Source organism: Eleutherodactylus coqui, chromosome 5, assembly GCF_035609145.1.
Source record: "Eleutherodactylus coqui strain aEleCoq1 chromosome 5, aEleCoq1.hap1, whole genome shotgun sequence".
Lineage (NCBI taxonomy): Eukaryota > Metazoa > Chordata > Amphibia > Anura > Eleutherodactylidae > Eleutherodactylus > Eleutherodactylus coqui.
Genome location: NC_089841.1, coordinates 21,453,973 through 21,480,630, shown reverse-complemented (window position 1 = coordinate 21,480,630; position 26,658 = coordinate 21,453,973). Strand labels below are relative to the sequence as shown.

Here is a 26,658-nt window from a genome sequence, read left to right as displayed (position 1 = left end):
CGGGGATAGTTGGGGGGACAGGGGCAGCATGGGCCAAGGCACCTCTCCAGCCCTGCACCGCCGCCGGCTACTGTAGCACTATAGCTGGTGGAGCAGAGATCTTCTGTAGCCACATTCTGTTTGATATAGCAGTCATCCGCCATATAGTCGCTGACTAGTGTCACTGTAGGACCGGGATGCTTACATATCAGCAATTAATAAAGCCGCCTGCAGACGACCGGCTCGGATCCTGCTGCGAGAATTCTCTTAGCGGGACCCGACCCGAGCCCCTGCAGGGACCAGCGCGGCTCCGGCTCTTTGATGTGCCGACTGCCGGCCAGCTGGCAAATGCTGGAGTGGAGCCGCCAGCCGGGGAGTGACATTTCTGTGCGGGGCTCGCAGAGCCCCGCACAGAAATAGAGCATACCACGATTTGCTTTCCGCATGTGATTTCGCGCTGACAAATCGCGGCCGTCTGCATAGGATTGCGTTTTCTAACACAATCTGCCCATGTACCGGGGGCCTAAATGTGTATTGGTGATATGTAGGCCTTCTGATTATACACTGTCATTAATCAACAACTGTGCAGTGAATGACTCTACTAATCCAACTAGCACAGTGTCCTGCCTGGCTCACACCCCACTTCCTGCCTACAAGCATCAGGGGCACATGCCCCACATCACCCCTCCACAGCTATGATCCTAAATACATCCATTACCTGGTGATGTGAGCGGCTGGGGGGTCTCCATCAGGGCGTCCTTGTACAGATCCTTGTGTCCTTCTAAATACTCCCACTCCTCCATGGAGAAATAGACAGCGACATCCTGACACCTTATAGGAACCTGACAACACAATATACAGTCATCACCCAGAAGCCTCCAGTGCTGTTACTGTATAATGTCCCAGCATTCCCTGCAGCGTCACCTCTCTAGTCAGCAGCTCAATCATCTTGTTGGCGAGTTCTAGAATTTTCTGTACATTGATGTCCTCATGTATCAGGGGGTGAGGTGGGGGCCGCTTGGTTGGGCTCAGGGGTCTTCCCCATCCATCACACACAGGGGCCCGACAGCCATCGCTAGAGGTCTTCTTCACCACTGTGTAATCCTGTATATGGGGAGACATTAATAAGTATCACTACAAACTTTTCCAGAGTCCATCACCTCTCAAGTGACATCATCTGATATTACCATAGATGAGAATGATGTAATGTGACATCATCAGAATCTCTCCCCTCTCCAGTGACATCATCAGAATCTCTCCCCTCTCCAGTGACATCATCAGAATCTCTCCCCTCTCCAGTGACATCATCAGAATCTCTACCCTCTCCAGTGACATCATCTGTTATTACCATAGATAAGAATGATGTAATGTGACATCATCAGAGTCTCTCACCTCCCCAGTCAGCTGGAGGAGTATCTCTAGGGTGAGGTTGAATACACTGTCCGCCATCTTGTTTCTGTTGTCCTCCATCTTTGATGAATCAGTCCTGTAGGGACCTGAATGGAAACAATATGAACCGATGTAAAAACCACAAAAACCAACATCTCCAAGTTCAGCTGCTTTTTACAGGGTTTTCTCTGAAGCGCTGCAGTGTTTTAGCGCACAATATAGATGTCTGCAATGTACATGCGTGTTGGGATGTATGTGTGACATCGGGCAGCAGAATCCTCCGGACAGCCTCCCTTTAACCCCTTCCTGCAGCCATTTCTCATCCCCACCGCCCAACGACAATTGCTATTATATCTGCTAATGAAGCTGGATGAGCGCCGGTATTGTGAGGGACAAGTAGGATTTTTAATAGCAGCATTTAATGTGGGAGAACCTTAGAAATACTTTATTAGGAATTCATTTAATAGGAAATTTTATAAAAACATTTGCTGGAATCCTTTAACCCCTTAGTGCTATAGGTAGTACATGTACGTCCTGCAGCGTCGGGGTATGTATGAACACGCGGCCATCTCCCTCCATACAGCGTGAGCGCCGGCTGTTTATTGCGGCTGATACCAACTCCGATAAGCTGTCAATTCTGATAGCTTATCGGAGTTGGTATCAGAATTAACCTAAACGTTTACCAGCGTCCGGATCGCGGCATCCAATAAGCCGCACAAACCTCAGTAAAGTTCACACGGCCCTCATATCGACACCGGTGCCCTGCCGGCGAGGGAGCCGTAGAACCTCTAAAATAAGCCGCAAATCCAATATACCAATAGCAGAGCGGCTGCGTGAATTTGCTTACGAACAACCTGATGATGGTAGCCACACACCCTCTGCCCCAATAAAACAGCCACCCTCAGCGTTGGGCTCTGGCCCACCTCTGCCTGCCGACGCGGAGCCTACACTACGGCCCAACTGCTGGATGCCATTAAATGTTCCACTACTTCATTAACATGCAAAATTGAAGAAATTAAAATCGACGTTGGCCTCCTGCGACAGGATATGCAGAACCTTAGGGAGCGGGTCGGAGAGACTGAGGCCCGCATCTCTCAGGTGGAAGATACTCTAACTCCAATACCAGCTAAATTAAGCGAATTGGAGAAGATGGCCGGTCTATGGTCTCAATGGGCTGATGACCTTGAGAACAGACTGAGAAGAAATAATCTTCGTATTTTGGGTCTGCCGGAGCAGGCTGAGGGACAAAATCCATGTAAATTTATGGAGGGGTGGCTGAAAGACCTTCTTCCGGGGGCAGACTTCTCTCCGGCCTTTGCCATTGAACGGGCCCATAGAGTTTCTCTGCCACCCCCCTCCGGGAGCCCCGCCTCAGTCGATGCTGGCACGATTACTCAGTAGCAAGGATAGAGGCGCCGCGCTACAAGCTGCTAGATGTAAACGGACACTTAAATTCAACAACACCAACGTCTCCATCTTTCCCGACTTCTCAGCAGCTCTCCAAAAAATGAGGGCATCCTTTGTCAACGTCAAGCGCCGGCTGCGAAAGGCTGCAATCCAGTACTCCATGATGTATCCTGCCTGCCTGCGTGTCATTCACGGCGACAGCACCATCTTCTTCTCTACACTTGCGGAGGCTGAGACCTGGTTAGAGAGACTCCCGAGAATGCCCAGATGTTGACCTGGAACCCCTGGAATTCGAGTTTAAATTCAAGAACTGGTAACATAAGTGTTGCAACCCTGTTGAGAGTCTGCCCTCTCTACTTTGTGTTTATGTTTATCCTTCCCTCCCCCACCCCAACCCTTTCCCCCCCCCCTCTTACTTCTTCCTCTTCCCTATGTGGATTGGGCAGAACTATATGACAGAGACTTTTGGGACTACTTCTCCCATGCCTCAGGGAATTATTATTACAATGGTTATATATATGTCTTTTTGGTATCCACGGAATGTATGCTTGGTGCGAATTGCGAGACTGTGCCCTATATATCGCCATCTGATAGGTGCACTCTCTCCCCCTTTGTTTATTAGGTTGCATGTACTAAATACCACTGCTCTCCTAATCCTAAGTAATCGGGCACACATGCAACTTCAAGTTCGGTTTACAATGTTTAGTTATAGTTTCTTTCAAGTTTTGCAAAGATTGGTGCAGTATAATATGTGGATACACGGTTGGGAGGAGTATGTAGAGGTCTGGATAATCATGGGCCATTGTCGGATGTCCACTTCTGTTAACCTAGGGGTCATCCTAGTATTACATGTAAATTATTATCTGTATGGCTAATTTCACTGTATTATCCTCGAACGTCCGGGGACTGGGCTCTCCCAGAAAACGCTCTATGGTATTCTCACAAGTGAAGCGCTGTAACCCACATATAGTATGTCTCCAGGAGACTCATCTGACTCCAGAGTCCATATCGTGGTTGCGCAAGCCATGGGTCGAATGGTCCATTCACGCCACTCACACTTCATACTTGAGGGGAATATCTATCCAGGTACACAAACGACTCAGATGGGAGCCTGGTCGGGCCCTGAGAGACCCTGAGGGTAGATATGTCTTTATTCAAGCCTGGGCTGAGTCAAATCCATACGTCATCCTTGGGATCGACCTGCCACCGCCGGCGAACCTGAAGATCCTTCATCAGGCTGCCCAGTTCGCAGCTCAGTTCCCAAACGCTGCGGTTATCTGTATGGGGAACTTTAATATGTTGCTGGACACAACATTAGACAAATTTACTACTCCTCAGCCCGTCTCTACTATCCCACATCCTACAGCACTAGCTTCATTTACTCAGGAGGTGGGCTGGCAGGAGGTTTGGAGAGCTAAACATCCAGCAGATTGGGAGTTCTCATGCTACTCAGCCGGTAGCAACTCCCTGTCACGTATCGATTACTTTTTTGGTAACGCCCATACTTGTACAGCAGTAGCCAAAGTGCAGTATCTCCCTAGAGGAGTGTCGGATCATTCTCCCCTCTGGACTGAATTTGGTAGGGCAAATGGCAAAACTAATAGGCATGGTTGGAGAATACATCCCTTCTGGCTAAGTCTATTTGACCCACATGATTGTATTCCCGACCAACTCACCACCTTCCTGGAAATAAATAGCCCAGACACTGATCCGGCACTGCTCTGGGAGACGCTTAAGGCCTTCCTCAGAGGCTGCCTACGCTCCTCTATATCCTTTATTAAACGTAACACTTCCCGATGCGAGCAGGAGATGGTATCTGAATACTCCAAATTGGAGGCAACTTATTTTGCAGACCCCTCAGATGATAATAGAACAAGGTGGTTGAGTCAAGGAAGACAATACCTCCTATATCTGCAGGAGAAGGCCCGTAGGTCCACTTTCTTTGCTAAGCATAAATACTATGAACAAGGTAATCAATCCCGCAGCTTGCTGGCTCTGCTAGTCCATCAGAATTCAGCATCCCCCTCTATATTACGTGTCAAATCTGATACAGGAGAAGTCCTTATTGACGGGGATCAGATTGGGATGCGATTTCAACAGTTCTACACTGAGTTGTACAACACCAAATTCCACCATTCTCAAGACACCCTGAACGATTTTCTAAATAAACCTACATTCCCGACACTCACACAGGACCAACAAGCATTTATAGATGCGCTCTTTACTCTGACCGAATTAACGGAGGCGCTTTCGGGCATCTTCAGTGGCAGATCACCAGGCCCTGATGGCATCCCAATCGAGGTGTATGCCAAATACCAAGACATACTGGTCCCTACATAACTTGCTATATATAATGCGGCCTATGAGAAGGGAGATCTTCCTCTCTCGTTCTACGAAGCAACAATAGTACTAATTCTAAAACCGGATAAAGACCCCCTAGACTGTGGTTCTTACAGGCCGGTTTCCCTACTTAAAACTGATTACAAACTTCTTGCTAAAATGCTGGCTAATCGACTCAATACCATAATACTGGATTTAATCCAGCCGGATCAAACAGGGTTTATGCCCGGGAAGTCCACCAGAGACAACTTACGGAGGGCCCAAGTGGTGACGCAGGTGGGGGCGGCCGGAGGAGAGGATTGGGCCTTGGCCTCCTTAGATGCGGAAAAGGCATTCGATTCAATTGAATGGCCCTTTCTTTTTCAGGTTTTACAGAGATTCGGTTTCGGTGAGACCTTCATTCGTTGGATCACTCTTCTGTACAAATCCCCCCTAGTAGCTATTTCCATTAATGGGTCCTGCTCTCCCTATTTCCAATTACATAGAGGAACTAGACAGGGGTGTCCCCTATCCCCCATACTATTTGCTCTGGCCATTGAACCGCTAGCTATGTTGCTACGAGAAACCCAGTTATACAGGGGTGTCACAGTAGGAGACAGGGAAGACCGGGTGGCTTTATATGCCGATGATCTCTTGCTTTTCTTGGCGGACCCTTAGTCAACCCTGCCCCATGTGATAAATCTCATTAATATACTTGGTGACTTTTCGGGCCTTCAAATCAACTGGACTAAATTAGCCCTGATGCCTGTTTCCGGGGGAAGCTGTTTGGCAGATATCGACTCACTCTGCGGCCTCCAGATCTCCAATCAGTTTAAATACCTGGGGTTACAGATAAACAATGATGTGGGAAGGTCCCTAGAGCTAAATGTATACCCCCTTATAGATCTATTCAGGTCCAAGTTTAAAATATGGGGCTCCTTGCCGCTTTCAGTGGCGGGGCGCATTAACCTTATCAAACTGATAGTATTACCAAAGTGCCTATATATAATGCAGCACGTGTCGGTACATTTCCCATCTCGCTTCTTTAAATCCATGCAGTCCTTGATGTCTTCCTTTATATGGGGAAACTCCCGCCCCAAATTACGAATCTCGACGCTTCAAAGGCCGAAGCAAGACGCGGGCGCTGCCCTGCCAGATCTGTTCCTGTACTATGTGGCCAGTCAGCTAATTCACTTGAGACGCTGGCTAAGTGATGACCCGCTCCCCAACTCTGAGGCGCATCTAGCACATTACCTAAAAATCCCTAGATTGTGGCCCCTGCTGGAATCTCCTTCTACCCTAACAGGCAAAATGTTACCAATTCATAGGCCAGCATCTCAGGTCTGGCGGCAGGCCAAGTCAATTGGCCGTTTTATGGACATAATAGCTGACACTCCCCTTTTGCATAATCCTGGGCTCCCGGAATTACTCCGATTGGAAGATGCCCAGGTTTGGGAACAATATGGCATCCGGACCCTGGCAGACCTCTATCCACAGAACACCCTGTCTTCATTTGAGCAATTACAGAACAAATACGAGCTACCCCGCTACCATTTCTATAGATTTCTCCAGATCAGACACGCTTTGCAGGCGCAGTTCCCACCGCCCAGACCTGCTATTTCTCATTACCCCTTAATAGGCATCCTTTGCTCCTAGGGCCCTAAGGGACTCATATCGGCACTATACTCCCATCTTATCTCAATACGAGCCTCTCAGGATATACCCTCTGCCCTAGTAAAATGGAGGACACAGATACCGACTCTAACAGACGATACATTCCAAGAGCTTTTGGAATCTCCTCTATATGTATCCCCAGCAGCCAATAACAAAATGATCCAGCTGTATATAGTATATCAGTGTTATCTCACTCCAGCAAGATTGTACAAAATGGGCAGAGTACAGTCTACAAAGTGCATTAGGTGTTCCTGCAACTATTCAGATTTTTGGCATATGATGTGGGAGTGTCCTGTTAGTGAAAGTTTCTGGGGGGAGGTCACAGGTTTCCTCTCTGAACTTGTGGAAGTCCCTATTCCACCAAGCCCAGAGATCTGTTTATTTGGAATATTAGATGAAGAAAGCTAGCAACACCATAAAAAGATTTTTCTGTGGGAATCTTTGTTCCTTGCTAGAAAAACTATTGCACTGCAGTGGATGGATCGTAAGAACCCCTCACTCTCAATGTGGAGGAAGCTGGTCAATTCGGTCGTGCCATATAATTGTATAGTCTACAAGGGACGTAAGTGTCCTGGGAAATTTGATAAAGTGTGGGGTCTGTGGTGTGATTCCCCCCTCTCGTTATATTCACCACAATTAATGTCTTCATCTATTCTGGAGCTCCGGAGTACCCCCTAGTGGATGCACATTCTGGAGCGGGACCTGTAGCCTCAGAGATTTGGTCTGCTTATCTGATCTAACTTGAAAGCATTAAATAGTTATTTTTGATGTATCAAAGTGACTGAACCTCCCTACCAATCTAACTATACAAGGTTATGTACTATTTATGTGCTGCACCTGTCTATGACTGTATGTTCCTTATGCTACTTAATTTTCAATAAAACGAGTTTAAAAAAAAAAAGGTCACACCGCCCTATCCCGTCTGGGCCCAATCTGCAGCAGAAAGTAGGCCGACCGCTTCTATAGTGAAACCCGTTACACGCTGCCGTCACAGAGATAACAAATATCACTAGCGAGGAACGGCTAATACATTCCTGATGACAGATGGAAAACATACTGAAGGTCATACAAATGACCACCAAAATAACCTGCAGGGGGCGCCCTCCAGCCCCACGCCTGCCCTGCAAAGAATTGCATCTTCTACACCCTGGTGATCAGAGGGATCTCGTCCTTCATCTACTAAGACTTACTATTCTTATACAGAGGAGTCCACAAACTGGTGGTAAGAGGGATCTGGTCCTTCAGCCGCTAGGACTTACTATTCTTATGCAGAGGAGGCTACATCCTGGTGGTGAGAGGGATCTGGTCCTTCAGCCGCTAGGACTTACTATTCTTATACAGAGGAGGCTACATCCTGGCGGTCAGAGGGATCTGGTCCTTCAGCCCCTAGCACTTACTATTCTTATACAGAGGAGTCTATATCCTGGTGGTCAGAGGAATCTGGTTCTTTAGCCGCTAGGACTAACTATTCTTACACAGTGGAGTCAACAACCTGGTGGTCAGAAGAATCTGCTCCTTCAGCAGCACGGACTTACTATTCTTATACAGAGGAGTCTACATCCTTCTGGTCAGAGGAATCTGGTCCTTCAGTCACTATGACTTACTATTCTTCTACAGAGGAGTCTACATCCTGGTTGTCAGAGGGATCTGCTCCTTCAGCTGCTAGGACTTAATATTCTTATACAGAGGAGTCTATATCCTGGTTGTCAAAGAGATCTGGTCCTTCAGCTGCTAGGACTAACTATTCTTACACAGGGGAGTCAACAACCTGGTGGTCAGAGGGATCTGGTCCTTCAGCCGGTAAGCTCTTACTGTTCTTCTACAGAGGAGTCTACATCCTCGTGTGAGGGTATATGTATATATTGGCATATATTTTTATGCTTTTATACCTGTATGCAAGTTCTATTCAATGCTAAAATGAGAAAAACGTAATACGTCGCCTTACATCAGATATTCCAAAGGCTTTGCAAGGCGAAGACAAAATGTATCTTAAACACCGCAAGGAAGAACCGGATACGAAGGCCGTGTGCTTGGCTGTTTTCCCAGAAGCGCCGTATCTAGATAACGACTGTTCAACTACGTATATGATTATCACTGTCTCAGGCGGAAATGCGGACTTTACATATATGGTTATGCGGTGAATTTGAGCCAATGAGACCATTACCCATTCCTAATGATGTGACCAAAGGTTATGAGACCCCATGTAATCTGTAATAAAGTGCGCAGTTATGTCCCCGTGTGAGGAACTATACCAGACCTCCGTGTCTGGTGTCTCTTCTTTACCGCCGGCAGCGGGGCATTGGGGTGGGCCTGATTGGTACTGTACGCAGAAATTTCCCTAACACTCGTGGTCAGAGGGAACTGGTCTTCCAGACGGTAGCTCTTACTATTCTTATACAGAGGAGACTACATCCTGGTGGTCAGAGGGATCTGGTGCTTAAGTCGCTAGGACTTACTATTCTTATACAGAGAAGTCTACATCCTATATTCTGTTTGATATAGCAGTCATCCGTCATATAGTCGCTGACTAGTGTCACTGTAGGACCGGGATGCTTACATATCAGCAATTAATAAGGCCGCCTGGAGACGACTGGGTCGGATCCTGCTGCGAAAATTCTCGCAGCGGGACCCGACTCGAGCCGCTGCAGGGACCAGCGCGGCTCTGGCCCTTTGATGTGCCGGCTGCTGGCCAGCCAAACATGCCGGAGCAGAGCTGGCAGCTGGGGAGTGTGAGCCCCGCATAGAAATAGAGCATGCCACGATTTGTTTTCCGCACGTGATTTTGTGCTGACAAATCGCGGCCGTCTGCATAGGATTGCGCTTTCTAACACAATCCTATGGCAGCTTCCACGGGCGTAAATTCTGCGTGAAATCCTGCTGTGGAATTTCCACCCGTGTGCCGGGGGCCTAAATGTGTGCTGGTGATGTGTAGGCCTTCTGATTATACACTGTTATTAATCAACAACTGTGCAGTGAATGGCTCTATTAATCCAGCTAGCACAGTGTCCTGCCTGGCTCACACCCCACTTCCTGCCTACAAGCACCAGGGGCACATGCCCCACATCACCCCTCCACAGCTATGATCCTGCTAAATATATCCATTACCTGGTGATGGGAGCGGCTGGCGGGTCTCCATCATGGCCTCCTTGTACAGATCCTTGTGTCCTTCTAAATACTCCCACTCCTCCAAGGAGAAATAGACAGCGACATCCTGACACCTTATAGGAACCTGACAACACAATATACAGTCATTACCCAGAAGTCTCCAGTGCTGTTACTGTATAATGTCCCAGCATTCCCTGCAGCGTCACCTCTCCAGTCAGTAGCTCAATCATCTTGTTGGTGACTTCTAGAATCTTCTGTACATTGATGTTCTCATGTATTAGGGGGTGAGGTGGGGGCCCCATGATTGGGCTCAGGGGTCTTCCCCATCCATCACACACAGGAGCCCAATAACCATCACTAGAGGTCTTCCTCACTACTGTGTAATCCTGTATATGGGAAGACATTAATAAGTATCACTACAGACATTTCCAGAGTCCATCACCTCTCCAGTGACATCATCTGTTATTACCATAGGTAAGAATGATGTAATGTGACATCATCAGAATCTCTCCTCTCTCCAGTGACATCTGTTATTACCATAGATATGAATGATGCAATGTGACATAATCAGAATCTCTCCCCTCTCCAGTGACATCATCTGTTATTACCATAGATAAGAATGATGTAATGTGACATCATCAGAATCTCTCACCTCCCCAGAAAGCTAGACGAGTATCTCTAGGGTGAGGTTGAATACACTCTCCGCCGTCTTGTTTCTATTCTTCTCCATCTTTGATGAATCAGTCCTGTAGGGACCTGAATGGAAACAATATGAACCAATGTAAAAACCACAAAAACCAACATCTCCAAGTTCAGCTGCTTTTTACAGGGTTTTCTCTGAAGCGCTGCAGTGTTTTAGCGCACAATATAGATGTCTGCAATGCACATGCGTGTTGGGATGTATGTGTGACATCGGGCAGCAGAATCCTCCGGACAGCCTCCCTTTAACCCCTTCCTGCAGCCATTTCTCCTCCCCACCGCCCAACGACAATTGCTATTATATCTGCTAATAAAGCTGGATGAGCGCCGGTATTGTGAGGGACAAGTAGGATTTTTAATAGCAGCATTTAATGTGGGAGAACCTTAGAAATACTTTATTAGGAATTCATTTAATAGGAAATTTTATAAAAACATTTGCTGGAATCCTTTAACCCCTTAGTGCTATAGGTAGTACATGTACGTCCTGCAGCGTCGGGGTATGTATGAACGCGTGGCGATCTCCCTCCATACAGCGCGAGCGCCGGCTGTTTATTGCGGCTGATACCAACTCCGATAAGCTGTCAATTCTGATAGCGCCATTTAAAATGGGTTGAGATCGCAGGGAGCCGTGCAGGTGTCATGGCAGCCGGGGGCCCTCTGTAACGCCCCGGGGCTGTCCTGGCAGAATGCCTATCAAGCCATGCCCGTGGCTCCTCCAGAAAAGGAGTGAGACGATGAGCCCATTCCCATCTAATTACTTCTCTGTACTAATTACTTACTGACTCCACGACCTAAACGTTTACCAGCGTCCGGATCGCGGCATCCAATAAGCCGCACAAACCTCAGTAAAGTTTACACCGCCCTATCCCATCTGGACCCAATCTGTAGCAGAAAGTAGGCCGACCGCTTCTATAGCGAAAACCCTTACACGCTGCCGTCACAGAGATAACAAATATCACTAGCGAGGAACCGCTAATACATTCCTGATGACAGATGGAAAACATCCTGAAGGTCATACAAATGGCCACCAAAATAAGCTGCAGGGGGCGCCAACCAGCCTCACGCCTGTCCTTCAGCCACACGCCTGCTCTCTCAGCCACTAGGACTTACTATTCTTATACAGAGGAGTCTACATTCTGGTGGTCAGAGGGATCTGGTCCTTCAGCCCCTAGGACTTACTATTCTTTGTAAGGAGAATTTGTGTTTATCAAAGAGAAGATGATCCCAGATCTCGTGCATCTGGGCCCAGGAGAAATACAAATCACACCAGCCTGTGCGGTATCAGATGATTTCTAATTTATTCTAAGGTGTATTTGGTTTTTATACTATAAATGACATCACAGGAAAAGTACATACCTCCAAGATTAATAAGAATACATAATAGGCTGAAACTAAAATGATTAACATAAGTTACACTTATTGAGGTGTTACTATAACATACAATGAGACCGTTATGAGTTCAGTGAGAAGGAATGCAAGGGAGGCAGTCTGGAGACTCTTATCTTGTCTGTCTACCCTGTAATGGTATAGAAAAGGTTTCGTTTAACCCCTTCACTACTTATACTAGCAGCAGGCTATATCTTTCTAGTCTACAATCCAATAAAAGAACAATTAACTGATACATTGATCTACAATTTTCTTAACATTCCCCACTTTAGATCAATACACCAACACAGTAGAATAGTAAATACACATATATAATGACTCTACCACAGACCCCTGGCTTCCTTCGGCCCGAAGCTTTATTACCAGAAGGTCTGGGTTCACACTTCACGACTAAATATGTAATTATTTCATATAAAAGTATTACATTGATCCATATATATAAAGTCATTCCACCAAATGTATCCACAATTAGGCCCGCCCCCAAGAGAAGCTTGGCCTTGATTTATTATTATCCGATTGATGCTTCTTTCTTCATATATAAATGATTGTCCATCATGATATAAAATCTTACTTATTGAAGTGTCAATCAGTTATTTAGAGCGATCCTCCGGTACAATCAGGACACACTGGAATCAAAATGTCACACTTTAGAATCATCAAAGTAAAATGGAGCTTCCTTCATAGAACTTTCACCCATTACTTGTCATACAGAGGTGGTCACCTGACCCAGTAAGCCATCTTGTTCTCCGTCATCTTGTATATTTTGGAACATAGTTTTCGTGATGGAAGTGTTAATAAGGTTTGTCGCCGTCCTCGGATACATGGAATACGGCAGCAACCGCAGAGTACTAGAATGGAGGCACATACTGACAGACTAGTGTGGAGTATATGACTTGTGACCAGTGTCTGAACAAGCTTTCAACCAGTCCCTGAATGGATCGTCTATGCCAGTTATCAGCTGGTTCATTTTATTATGCATTTAACCCTTCCAGTGCTCAGGTATCATCTGGTGCCGTGTTATTAGGAATGAAATATCCTTTAATCATTTTACAAACTCTGCTAGTAACATATAACAAGAGCCATTCTATTTTGCCATGCCATAAGTGAGGTATGTCCTAGTTGTTCCTCTAGGCCCCTGATTGCATCTCTAGTGTAATTAACAAATCTCTTTTGGTTATAGTATGTGTAATTAATCCAGTCTACATCTTTATTCACTGTTACCCACCATGCAAGAAGAGACTCAAACCCCCTGCAGCCATCTGATTTCTTGCTCTATACTCGTCCGGTACCCCCCTTGGGACCACGATGGCGTCAGAGGAACCTGTGGGAGAGAAGTTCCTAGTTCTCCAGACAAGGCCCTCGCTGTTGCCCTTGTAGGTCATGAGGTGCATAGGCATTATCAGTTGTACCAAGCACAATCCCGTTAGGGCCTGTACCTGGCACCTGTTCTAGGCCCGGTCACCACACAACCCCCACACGTCTGTGCGTGCTCTCTGTAGCTCAGGCCATATCCCAGAGACAGCGTGCCCTTTACGATTCTCCTTTCCGCACAGTATCCCTCAGGCAGTCTCCCGCAGTCTGCCTTGGTCCCATTACCAGGTAGTGCGAAGTAAGTATAACCCAAGGATCGGAGACAACAGCAGGTATTTGGTCCATGCCCACAGGTGGAAACAGCAAACTCAATGTATAACATGGATCCCTTATCTGTGGGGGGTAGGTACAGTTAAGAAGCTTAATCACACATTTTACGTTCATCACAGCTTGAAGACTTGTCATTAACTTTTATCTATCGTGGGATCCAGTCTTTCTATCTCATATAATTATTAATAACATATTTCTCTATACACAATGTTTACTGCATAACATAAAGATTCACACAACTACTACTACTCCAATCATCTGCAGAGTGGCTTGATCCTCCAACCTTAACAACCCCCCTTCTGGAATTTCTCTTATCAAGGAGAGGTGATGGAGTAAGATAAACAGAGCTTTAACTGTGTCTAGACTCCTACAGCTAGCTGCAGCATCCTTGTGATATTCTTCCCTTAATAGGAACACTCAGGTCTCACATTATCAACAACTTAAAGGGGTTGTCCCGCGGCAGCAAGTGGGCTTATGCACTTCTGTATGGCCATATTAATGCACTTTGTAATATACATCGTGCATTAAATATTGGCCATACAGAAGTTATATACTTACCCCCTTCCGCTGCTGGCGTCCCCGTCTCCATGGCGATGACCAAACTTCTCCTCTGGTCGCCGGAACAGTCGCGCTTGCGCAGAGAGGAATCCTCTTCTGGATGGTCCAGGCTCACGAGCTGCGTCCTGGCTCCTCCCCCTTCTCAGCGTCATCACGTAGCTCCGCCCCCGTCACATGGTGCCGATCAGCCAATGAGGTGGCTGGAATCGGCAGTGGAGCGCAGACAGCAGAAGAACATCCACGGTGCACCATGGGAGAAGACCCGCGGTGCACTGTGGGAGAAGACCAGCAGCAGCCATCTTGGAAAGAAGATTTTTTAAAGTTGCTGAACGGGGATTCAGGTAAGGGAATTTATTATTTTTTTTTAATAACACCTGGCAGCAGTATTCCTTTACAGGTACTGGGGGACTGGGCAAAAAAAAAAATTTTCTTTAGGCGCGGGACAACCCCTTTAATTGTTATTTTTCTCTTACCTGACATTATCACATTGAAAACACCATTTAACAATCAAAATCACTGCAAACCAATCACAGACCTGACATGTACACAAATAACAGCAAGAATGGACGTTCCCTATTCACACAAGTTTATACTAAACTTCATTCCTGATCATCTTCATTACAAGTCTATTCATTTCAAGCAAGCAGAGCATCGCTAGAGTCTGTCACACACCCCCCTCCCTTTTTCTCACTGAACTCTCAGGGTGCGTTCACACGAGCGCATAAACGGCGCGTTTTTGCGACCAAACGTATATACGTGACCATCTGAGGCAATGGTTTCGAATGTATTCGTTCACATGGGCGATTTTACGGCGCGTAAAAACGGCAACCCGCGGAAAAACAGACATACGCGACCGAAATACGTGCCGGCGAATATTCGCTGGCCGAAAAGACTGTTTGAAAAGTAGGAACAAATGAAAATACGCTTTGTAGCGCTGGTCGTGATCGGCGAAAAACGTTCTTTCCGGCGATTATACGCTGTGCTTGTGCGAACATAAATACGTCTACGCTCGTGTGAACGCACCCTAAAGCTGAAAGGTGGGGGTGAAAGTGAAACAAGCATTCCAATGTAACAGATGGTTTAACCATTTGTGAGCTGACCCCACCACACAGAGCAGCACTCAAGCCATTGTCTGTCATCTTCATTTAATACGGCTGTAAACTTTCATTCCTTCACTGTCTCATCCCAGGACTGTCTGCATCATGTAATCATCCCTTCTGTCCTGCTGCCTACTATCCCTGATCCTTGTCAGTACTACCGTCACCCCTAGCAACCTGTCCCCTCACTACCGTCACCCCTAGCAACCTGTCCCCTCACTACCGTCACCCCTAGCAACCTGTCCCCTCACTACTGTCACCCATAGCAACCTGTCCCCTCACTACCGTCACCCCTAGCAACCTGTCCCCTCACTACTGTCACCCATAGCAACCTGTCCCCTCACTACTGTCACCCATAGCAACCTGTCCCCTCACTACCTGACACTTATCTGAAGGAGACCATACATATTCCTCGCTACGACTAAATATCCCGCAGTATCACCCTGAGTATCTTATAGCGCACACTTAAGGTAGACAACATATCATCAAGACGCAGAGGACAGTGATGGAGGCTTCTGACTATTCCTACGCAATTCAGAGAAGGCTCGAATCACTGGTGTTGTGTACTACAAGTGCAAGCATTGGGATGCCAGGTAAAAGGTACATCTATGGGATGTGAGAAGCCAAGATGGCGTCTGGGGGGCGGCCGAAGGTATTACAGCAGGTACTAAAATGGCCACAGGCCATGACTAGCACTAAGATGGCTGCCAGGGACGTGGCCTGACTAAGAGTACTATCAAGCCAGGCAAACATCTAGCCACGCCTTACTCCATTGTGTGCAATGCCAACAAGTCCCTCATCTGACACATATCTATAGTAATCTGTATTTGTATAGCGCCAACATATTCTGCAGCGCTTACATAGACAGGCGGGATACAGAAAGACAGAAGTACAAACATTACAGAACCACGGTTACATAGTAATCAGCTGATGGAAACATTAGGGGTGCGGGTCCTGCTCCAACGAGCTTACATACTACAAATAATGGGGGGATACAGAAGGCAAAGGGGCTGGAGATGTGCCCGGTATGGTGAGGTGGAGATGGGCACGGTATGGCAGGGCTGGAGTGTGAGGGATGTTATACACATAGACAATGGTCAGACATTTGGCCGTGTGATGGCAGAATCGGTATGACTGCAAGAGTGATTTATGATGGCTAGCAGGGATTGCAGTCAGTAGGTCAGGGAGCAGATCTACCAGTATGGTGCTCGTCACTCCTTCTATACAAGTTACACTCAGCGCTCCCCCCAGCATCCCCCATCGTGTAGGATCGGGTAATATGATGATGACCTCTGACAATTTCAGGGCAGTCATCAATAGCGTTCCCCAGACTCACCAATACACCAAAAAGAAATGCTATTCCTGTCATTTTGTCCTTACCGAGGAGGCCCTCGGGGAAGGGGTGTGGATTTCTTCACCGGGTTGAGACGAAGACCACCTAATGTGGCTCCCCTTTTGTAGCGGGCTAAACCAGACCCCCTCGGCACACTGCCCCTGCTCTGCCTGTGTCACCTTATTACAGTGTGATTGGTGAATCTAGACCTGCTGTTCAGCAATCCTTATTGCAGTAGGAGTGGTCAGCAGTACCTGGTAAGTACAAGCGGTACCTGGTAAGGTCTTTCTCACTTTGGGGTCTTCCAGTTCTTTTTCTTTATCCCCTTGATGAGGACCCAATCACCTGGTATTACTTCCCTTAGTGATGCTTTAGCCACTGTGGCTGCATTCGCTGACCTGTGGGAAACACTTCTATCCACTTGGCTAAAGCATCCATGATAACTAGGCAGTATTTCTTACCTTCACATTTGTATAATTCTCTGTAGTCCCTACAAATGTGTTGGAAGAGATACTGAGGTGCTGGACAGCGCCCCTCCTTGGTCTTATATTCCCTTGTGCATTGTGTTTAGCTGTAGTCCATATATATGTGTAGGGGCACTGAGGTGTAGGACGGCGCCCCTCCTTGGTCTTATATTCCCTTGTGCATTGTGTTTAGCTGTAGTCCATATATATGTGTTGAGACACTGAGGTGTAGGACGGCGCCCCTCCTTGGTCTTATATTCCCTGTACATTGTGTTAAGTTGTAGTCCATATATATGTGTAGGGACACTGAGGTGTAGGACGGCGCCCCTCCTTGGTCTTATATTCCCTGTACATTGTGTTTAGCTGTAGTCCATATATATATGTGTAGGGACACTGAGGTGTAGAATGGCGCCCCTCCTTGGTCTTATATTGCCTGTACATTGTGTTTAGCTGTAGTCCAAATATATATGTGTAGGGACACTGAGGTGTAGGATGGCGCCCCTCCTTGGTCTTATATTCCCTGTACATTGTGTTTAGCTGTAGTCCATATATATATATATATATATATATATATATATATATATATGTTGGGATACTGAGGTGTAGGACGGCGCCCCTCCTTGGTCTTATACTCCCTTCTGCATTGTGTTTAGCACAACTAATACAAGACAAATTTTTTTTTTTTAGAGTAGTTTGTAAACCCCTAGGCTGTGAATACTTTCCAAATGAGTGCTACCATCCCCCCTGTTAAGACATGACACAGGCCATGGCTCAAAAGTGCTGCACATCTGAAGAACGATTTAGGTAAGATAGTTTTTCTTTTTTCTACGGAGATGTACAGCCCATCTACAAAGAGAGAGTATTCAGCATCTACCAGAGATACATCCTGCAGATCTGGTCGGGGTAACACCTTATGTGCCATCTCTCCTAGACAGTTGTGTGGAGGACCGTCTGAAGAAATAGGCAGTAAGGTGGATGGATGGAGCGTAGTACATCCCTAGGTTGTCAGGTGTGGCTGTGAGAGCAGTAGTGTCCTGCAGGGGGATGTCTACAAGGACTAAGATATGAGTATAACTAACTGTGTGCGGTATTTTCAGTGTGAGTGGGAGGAACAGCACTATAGTGGCAGAAGGTCTGACTGCTTCAACTGCTGTTACTACTGCTTGTACGCAGGGTGGGAGCGCTCGGCCACTAGATCTAGTCTGCAAGAGTAGTATGCCAGCGGTCTGTTTCCCACCGTGTTCCTGAGTTAACACAGAGGTCATATATCCTTCCCCTGAGTCAACAGTTGGCACAAAGGGCTTGCTGTGGTTCAGCAGCCCCCAAGACTGATGTGCCCACCAGAGTCTGCTTTAACCTGACAAATCAATAGAAAACAACTATTAGCAAAAAACTTTCTGTGCTCAGAGAATTGAAAGTTTCGACAACTGGTTAATGTCAAATAGCAGAAAGGAGTCACACTTACTTAACTTTCAATGCTCTGAGCGCAGAAAGTTTTTTGCTAATAGTCGTTTTCTATTGATTTTCTTCTTGGGAAAACTTTCTTATGAGAGACCCCAATTATTTCCGCAGCTCTCCCCCTTTGGAGGATTAGAATTGCATACTTTCGTTCAACTGAATGACGATCCTGAGGTGCTGTCTGGGTATTTTTTGCGTGTGAATTTTAAACTGACAAAGGCTTCCTCACAGGGCGCATCCCACTGGATCCTGTCAGCTGCAGCCAGAGGTTCATCACAGATGAGTCTGGTAAGAAGCGCTGTCAGAGATGCAGAATTTGGGATCCAGGCTCTGCAGAAGTTCGTCATTCACAAAAAGGACATCATTTGCTCGTAGTTTTGGAACCTCCAGAATTGCTTGCCCACCTTCATCTGACAGGTTATACCCCAAATATTTAACCATTTGCTGACTGTATTGGAGTTTCTACCTGTTTACTTTATGGCCTTGCTCATAAAGAAACCTCAAGGGTGCAACTGTTTCCCCCCACAATTCTCTTCACTGTCTGCTGCTGGCTACCAACATACAGTAGTAGCTGACTACCTGTAGGAGGTTGGAACTGGGCTAAGTGTGCTGACTTAGCCTGGGAGAAAATTGTAGGAGATTCACAGCAGCCCTGAGGTACTCTGGTGAAGGTATACCTAATTTTATCATAAAATCTCATCTCAACAATTTTACTGGACATATTCGAGACTATATTATGTAACATTTCACAGGCTTATTTGTCTCTAGGTCTGTTATAACTGGTTCAGAGAGGGATTCCTTGTGAGTCCGGCCATTAACCCCTCTTACCATGATATGACTATTACTGCATTTTACATTGGGTACATATTGGGATGTATTAATGCCCTGGTGGCTCCTGTGCCCACCAGGAAAGTAATCATCCGCCCATTCACCTGGAGATCTATCTCAGGCAGTAGAAATTGCCAAGAGATCCTCCAAGTGTTATACATCCACCGCTCCTAGTCATTTTTCCCCAAGGTGCTTGAGAACATTGTTTCTCAGGGCAATCTCGGGCAAAATCACCAAACTTCCCATAATTCAAACACACATTTAAATCCCCGAGCTGCATCCCACCTCTGCTTCTATCTCTGTCTCTACTTTCACATCCTCTCGCTGTCCAATGACCTCTCTGACTTTCTTGAACCATCGTATCACATTCCTCTCCCCGTATAATAACTCCCACTTTCTCACCCTTTTCTTTGTAAAACTTTTCTGCATGTTTTTCATATTCCAAAACATCCTGCAAGGATCCCATCCTCAAGGTAACCATGTACCTCATTATATAACCTCCTATTCCCTTCTTTACTCCACTTACAAACGCATTCTTAATTGGCTGATTATATGCAGCATTAGGATCATCCCTCTCCCCCTAATTAACCCATGGAAGGGGTCTACCATCTCCTCCCTTCCCATTCTAATTTCCTTCTACAGAACTCCAGTCTGGCTCTAGAATTCTTCTATCTGCTCTCTCTATTTTTCATTCAATTGTAACTCCTCATTAACCCTTTGAATTGTTCATCAAACTGTCAGGGGTCTATTCTTTATATGGGCGTGACAGTTTGGGGCTTCTTTTAACCAGGCTTCCGCAGTGGATAATCCGTATTTCTGCTGATCTTTAGCTGATTTTGTCCGTATTTTATCACATAATTCTTTACAACTAGGAGCTTTTAATTATTATTTTTTTTAAACCCATACTTCTTTTCCCACTTATGTCACAATATTTGACATAGTCAGGATCTAACTTATGCATGTACTTCTTATCCCCTTGAAGGGCTTCCTGTCGTTGGCAACAACAACAGAGACATGCACAGGAGAATGCCTTACAGTTTATATTTCCCATTGTTAGTAATTATGTTCTTGGTGCCGATTTACAAGACAAACATAAAACAAGCCTCTGGCCACTAAAATGTTTAGTGAAAACGCAGAAGATCCTTACCAGAATCAGTGCTTCGCTATATACACGAAGACTCCTTTTTGCTTTACCGAGTAGGGCCTGTGAACACTGAACACAATAAAGGGCTTGTCCGAAAACAACCTGCACAGCGAGGTTGGTCCTTAATGTGTCCTAGAGGTCAGTGCCCACGTATCGGATCTGCTTATCTCAATCACTCACACATTCGCTTCATGCATTATAAGACAACAATACAAATATTACATTATGTTAGTAGGCGGCCGCCCTCTTTATATTCTTAGTTACTCTATAACACAATATCAAAGAAAAAGTAATAGAAAGATAAGAAGTAAAGTGCCTGGACACCCCTGTGTGCCATGACGTCATCTAACCGCTTCTTTTATGTGCACGGAGTAATTCTTTCCTGTAGCCTTCTCACAATGGCTATGGTCTCACATAGACTACTGCTATTGTCCCTTGACAACCCATTCGTCTATACTTCTCATTTACCTTACACATTTCACATAGACTACTGCTATTGTCTCTTGACAACCCATTCGTCTATACTTGCCTCTCATTTACAAAGCACATTGTAAATTCTACTAACACTAAAGTATACAGAAGAAGAAGAGAGAAGAAAAGTTTAACCATTGTTATACTTACTACACGTTATCTGGGAGGCTTCTAAATTCTCAGGCTAGTTCGGAAAAACGTCACTGTTTCAGACAGGATGCCTGACTGGCCTCTAATGACGTCTAAGCAAGACGGAGGTCTTTTAATGATCAGAGAGTACTTCAGACCCACCTTTTCACAGCCAGGCTGTCCTCTCCCTCTGTAGTGAGTCTTTCCGGCTCGAAGGACGAAAAATGTAAGGAGAATTTATGTGTTTATCAAAGAGAAAACAATCCCAGATCTCGTGCAGAAGTCTGGGCCCAGGAGAAATACAAATCACACCAGCCTGTGCGGTATCAGATGATTTCTAATTTATTCTAAGGTGTATTTGGTTTTGATACTATAAATGACATCACAGGAAAAGTACATACCTCCAAGATTAATAATAATACATAATAGGCTAAAACTAAAAGGATTAACATAAGTTACACCTATTGAGGTGTTACTATAACATACAATGAGAGCGTTATGAGTTCAGTGAGAAGGAATGCAAGGGAGGCAGTCTGGAGACTCTTATCTTGTCTGTCTACCCCGTAATGGTATAGAAAAGGTTTCGTTTAACCCTTCACTACTTATACTAGCAGCAGGCTATATCTTTCTAGTCTACAACCCAATAAAAGAACAATTAACTGATACATTGATCTACAATTTTCTTAACATTCTTATACAGAGGGGTCTATATCCTGGTTGTCAAAGAGATCTGGTCCTTCAGCAGCTGGGACTAACTATTCTTACACAGGGGAGTAAACAACCTGGTGGTCAAAACAATCTGGTCCTTCAGCCGGTAAGCTCTCACTATTCTTCTACAGAGGAGTCTACATCCTCGTGGTCAGAGGGAACTAGTCTTCCAGCCGGTAGCTCTTACTATTCTTATACAGAGGAGTCTACATCCTGGTGGTCAGAGGGATCTGGTCCTTCAGCCACTAGAACATACTATTCTTATACAGAGGAGACTTCAGTTTGGCCAGAAATATTTGGACAGTGACACAAGTTTTGTTATTTTAGCTGTTTACAAAAACATGTTCAGAAATACAATTATATATATAATATGGGCTGAAAGTGCACACTCCCAGCTGCAATATGAGAGTTTCCACATCCAAATCGGAGAAAGGGTTTAGGAATCATAGCTCTGTAATGCATAGCCTCCTCTTTTTCAAGGGACGAAAAGTAATTGGACAATGGACTCTAAGGGCTGCAATTAACTCAGAAGGCGTCTCCTTCGTTAACCTGTAATCAATTAAGTAGTTAAAAGGTCTGGGGTTGATTCCAGGTGTGTGGTTTTGGATTTGGAAGCTGTTGCTGTGACCAGACAACATGCGGTCAAAGGAACTCTCAATTGAGGTGAAGCAGAACATCCTGAGGCTGAAAAAAAAGAAAAAAATCCATCAGAGAGATAGCAGACATGCTTGGAGTAGCAAAATCAACAGTCAGGTACATTCTGAGAAAAAAGGAATTCACTGGTGAGCTTGGGAACTCAAAAAGGCCTGGGCGTCCACGGAAGACAACGGTGGTGGATGATCGCCGCATACTTTCTTTGGTGAAGAAGAACCCGTTCACAACATCAACTGAAGTCCAGAACACTCTCAGGGAAGTAGGTGTATCTGTCTCTAAGTCAACAGTAAAGAGAAGACTCCATGAAAGTAAATACAAAGGGTTCACATCTAGATGCAAACCATTCATCAATTCCAAAAATAGACAGGCCAGAGTTAAATTTGCCGAAAAACACCTCAAGAAGCCAGCCCAGTTCTGGAAAAGTATTCTATGGACAGATGAGACAAAGATCAACCTGTACCAGAATGATGGGAAGAAAAAAGTTTGGAGAAGAAAGGGAACGGCACATGATCCAAGGCACACCACATCCTCTGTAAAACATGGTGGAGGCAACGTGATGGCATGGGCATGCATGGCTTTCAATGGCAGTGGGTCACTTGTGTTTATTGATGACATAACAGCAGACAAGAGTAGCCGGATGAATTCTGAAGTGTATCGGGATATACTTTCAGCCCAGATTCAGCCAAATGCTGCAAAGTTGATCGGATGGCGCTTCACAGTACAGATGGACAATGACCCCAAGCATAGAGCCAAAGCTACCCAGGAGTTCATGAGTGCAAAAAAGTGGAACATTCTGCAATGGCCAAGTCAATCACCAGATCTTAACCCAATTGAGCATGCATTTCACTTGCTCAAATCCAGACTTCAGACGGAAAGACCCACAAACAAGCAAGACCTGAAGGCTGCGGCTGTAAAGGCCTGGCAAAGCATTAAGAAGGAGGAAACCCAGCGTTTGGTGATGTCCATGGGTTCCAGACTTAAGGCAGTGATTGCCTCCAAAGGATTCGCAACAAAATATTGAAAAAAAAATATTTTGTTTGGGTTATGTTTATTTGTCCAATTACTTTTGAGCTCCTAAAATGTGGAGTGTTTGTAAAGAAATGTGTACAATTCCTACATTTTCTATCAGATATTTTTGTTCAACCCTTTAAATTAAACGTTACAATCTGCACTTGAATTCTGTTGTAGAGGCTTCATTTCAAATCCAATGCGGTGGCATGCAGAGCCCAACTCGCGAAAATTGTGTTACTGTCCAAATATTTCTGGCCCTAACTGTACATCCTGGTGGTCAGAGGGATCTGCTCCTTCAGCCACTAGTACTTACTATTCTTATACAGAGGAGTCTACATCCTGGTGGTCAGAGAGATCTGGTCCTTTAGGCACTAGGACATACTATTCTTATACAGGAGTCTACATCCTGGTGGTCAGAGAGATCTGATCCTTCAGCCGCTAGGACTTACTATTCTTATACAAAGAAGTCTACATCCTGGTGGTCAGACGATTCTGGTCCTTCAGCCACTAGGAAGTACTATTCTTATACAGAGAAGTCATTATCCTGGTGGTCAGAGGTATCTAGTCCTTTAGCCACTATGACTTACTATTCTTATACAGAAGAGTCTACATCCTGGTGGTTAGAGGGATCTGGTCCTTCAGTCACTAGGACTTACTATTCTTATACAGAGGAGTCTACATCCTGGTGGTCAGAGGGATCTGGTCCTTCAGTCACTAGGACTTACTATTCTTATACAGAGGAGTCTACATCCTGGTGGTCAGAGGGATCAGGTCCTTCAGTCACTAGGACTTACTATTCTTATACAGAGGATAGGGTACTGGACAGACCCCGCTGACCATAATGAGTTCAGGATGGCAGTTTCCTGGATAAGTAGCACAGTGTGGTGTAGAGACTTCAGGCTGTTATGCTGCATGATTAACGCTGTAAAAAAAAACTCCCCAAAAATCTATGGCAGAATTGATGCATTTTCTCTCCCTGCTATCATAAAAAAAGTAATAAAAGTTTTACAATATAGTCAATATACCCAAAAATGGCACCGATAAAAACTACAGTTCGCCACGCAAAGAACAAGCCCTTATACGGCCGCGTCGACGGAAAAGTAAAAAAGTTATGGCTTTTGATAAATGGAGAAGAAAATCCGCCAAAAATCGTTGCGTCCTTAAGCCCAAAATAGGCCGTGTCATTAAGGGGTTAACCGGAGCAACCAGCATCAAAAGAGGTTGCATAACGAGAACATTGTTGTTCCTCCTTACAAGGCACTGGTCAGACCACACATGGGATATTGTGGACGCTTTTGGGCACCAGAACAAAAGAAAGACATATCACAGCTTGAGCGGGTAGAAGGGCGGACAACTAAAGTAATTACTGGAATGGCCGGACTACAATACCCAGAGAGGCTATCAAAACTGGGATGATTTAGTTTAAAAAGAAGACAGCTGACAGCCTGATGACTATGTATACATATATCAGGGGACAGTACAGAGATCCCTTCCATCATCTAGTTATACCCAGAACTGTAACTAGGGGCGCTCTAATAGCTATTGTAACAGGGTAAGAGGAATGGTCTGGAGTGGAAGGTATGTGTCCCAGAGGTTATTAGCCTCTGTGAGGTAGTCCGGTCCTCTTCCACTCCAGGCCAGATCTTACCACCTGTCCAGCCTACTATTTAAGGAGACAGGTGGAAGGTAACAGGAGGTGTGTGTCTGGGAGTTACAGCCTACAATTGCTTTGTGTGACTTCCCCTGTGAACAGAGAGAGAGAGACGCTGGGGACGAGGCGCTACGTAATTGCAGCAGGACTCCTGGAGGGGATACGCCTGCCCTTGGACTGGAGCCACAGAGAGTGTGGGCATGAGGACCAGCGGCGCTCTGGACATCCACAGGTCTGTGCACCTCTGAGGACTTGTATGGCTTCCTCAGCTGAGGAGTTTACCTGCGTTACCTCCGGACTGTGGAGGGTTAATCCTGAACAGAGACTTCGTATGAAATTAGCTGCACATACATGGCCAATTTCCAGTCAAACTCTGCACTTTTATCTCATATCATCCCCAGTAGTAACAGGGACCCCTAACATCATCCTCCAAAAGCCCGTGTGGTCATTGTGACCCCCCCCCCCCACACACACACAGTGGCCTGTGCAGTAATCATTGCCCCCCTAAACACATGGTGACCCGAGCAGCAATTGTGACCCCCCCCCCACACACACACACAGTGGCCCGAGCAGTAATCGTGACGGTGACGCACGCACCCCTAGTTTCCCCCTGATACAATTACACTTACTGCTTGCAGGTCTTATAAGCTCCGCTGATCAACTCACTCAGTACTCCACAGACCAAAACCTGCAGAGCCGCGAGCTTCCAGGAACTGTGATGATGTCACTGTCATGTGATCACTGATGTGGGAGGAGTCATTGGTCACATGACCAGGAGGATTAGCTTCTGCAGGATTCTACTGCTGGATGTAGCAGAGCTGTATGTGTGTAATGTACACGCTCCTGTACTGTATGTGTATTGCGGATGTAGCAGAGCTGTATGTGTGTAATGTACACGATCCTGTACTGTATGTGTATTGTGGATGTAGCAGAGCTGTATGTGTGTAATGTACACGCTCCTGTACTGTATGTGTATTGTGGATGTAGCAGAACTGTATGTGTGTAATGTACACGCTCCTGTACTGTATGTGTATTGTGGATGTAGCAGAGCTGTATGTGTGTAATGTTCATGCGTCCTACCGAAAGCATTTCAAGAAAGACTCTGGTTTCTATATAGAATGTAGTCTTACTAATGCGACGCTAGCCACATACTGTTCCGAAAGGTGGTCACAACTCTGGAAAGACCCTAAAACCGACCCTACCCAAGAACCTGAGCGAAGCATCTTTTAGCCTACTTACCTCTAATACAGCCTAAGCTCGCAGCAGAGTGCGAAAAAATCCTCCAAACTGCAGGAGGCCTCCATTTTCTCTGATGAAACATCTCGCTCGTCGATGGAGGACTTATAGCTTCCATCAAATACCAACACTGAGTCCTAACCATAGCCCTTCAGAGAGTCCTACCTCCATCCGGCCAGCAATTCTCTTAGCCCAAATACAAACATTATTACAGAAGGAGCCGGCCAAAACCTCCTCCGAAATAACGACTAAAATCTCCAATGACATCCGAGAGCTCAGCCAGAGGACAATCGCTCCTGAAGACAGAATGGATAATG

At 45.8% G+C, this 26,658-nt stretch overlaps 2 protein-coding genes across 2 annotated transcripts in view; both read right to left on the bottom strand.

Moving 5' to 3' along the window:
• Positions 1-26,658, bottom strand: part of LOC136628983 (zinc finger protein 585A-like) — a 211,254-nt gene that overhangs the window by 45,205 nt on the left and 139,391 nt on the right. The gene's annotated exons all lie outside the window — the stretch shown is intronic.
• On the bottom strand, positions 9,772-25,786 carry LOC136629065 (oocyte zinc finger protein XlCOF7.2-like). The gene is made up of 4 exons (XM_066605188.1): positions 25,735-25,786; positions 10,526-10,629; positions 10,080-10,259; positions 9,772-9,997 (listed from the first exon to the last, which is right to left on the bottom strand). Exons 3-4 carry the CDS (start codon positions 10,173-10,175, stop codon positions 9,857-9,859), a joined length of 237 nt encoding a protein of 78 aa, XP_066461285.1. The 5' UTR covers positions 10,176-10,259; positions 10,526-10,629; positions 25,735-25,786; the 3' UTR covers positions 9,772-9,856.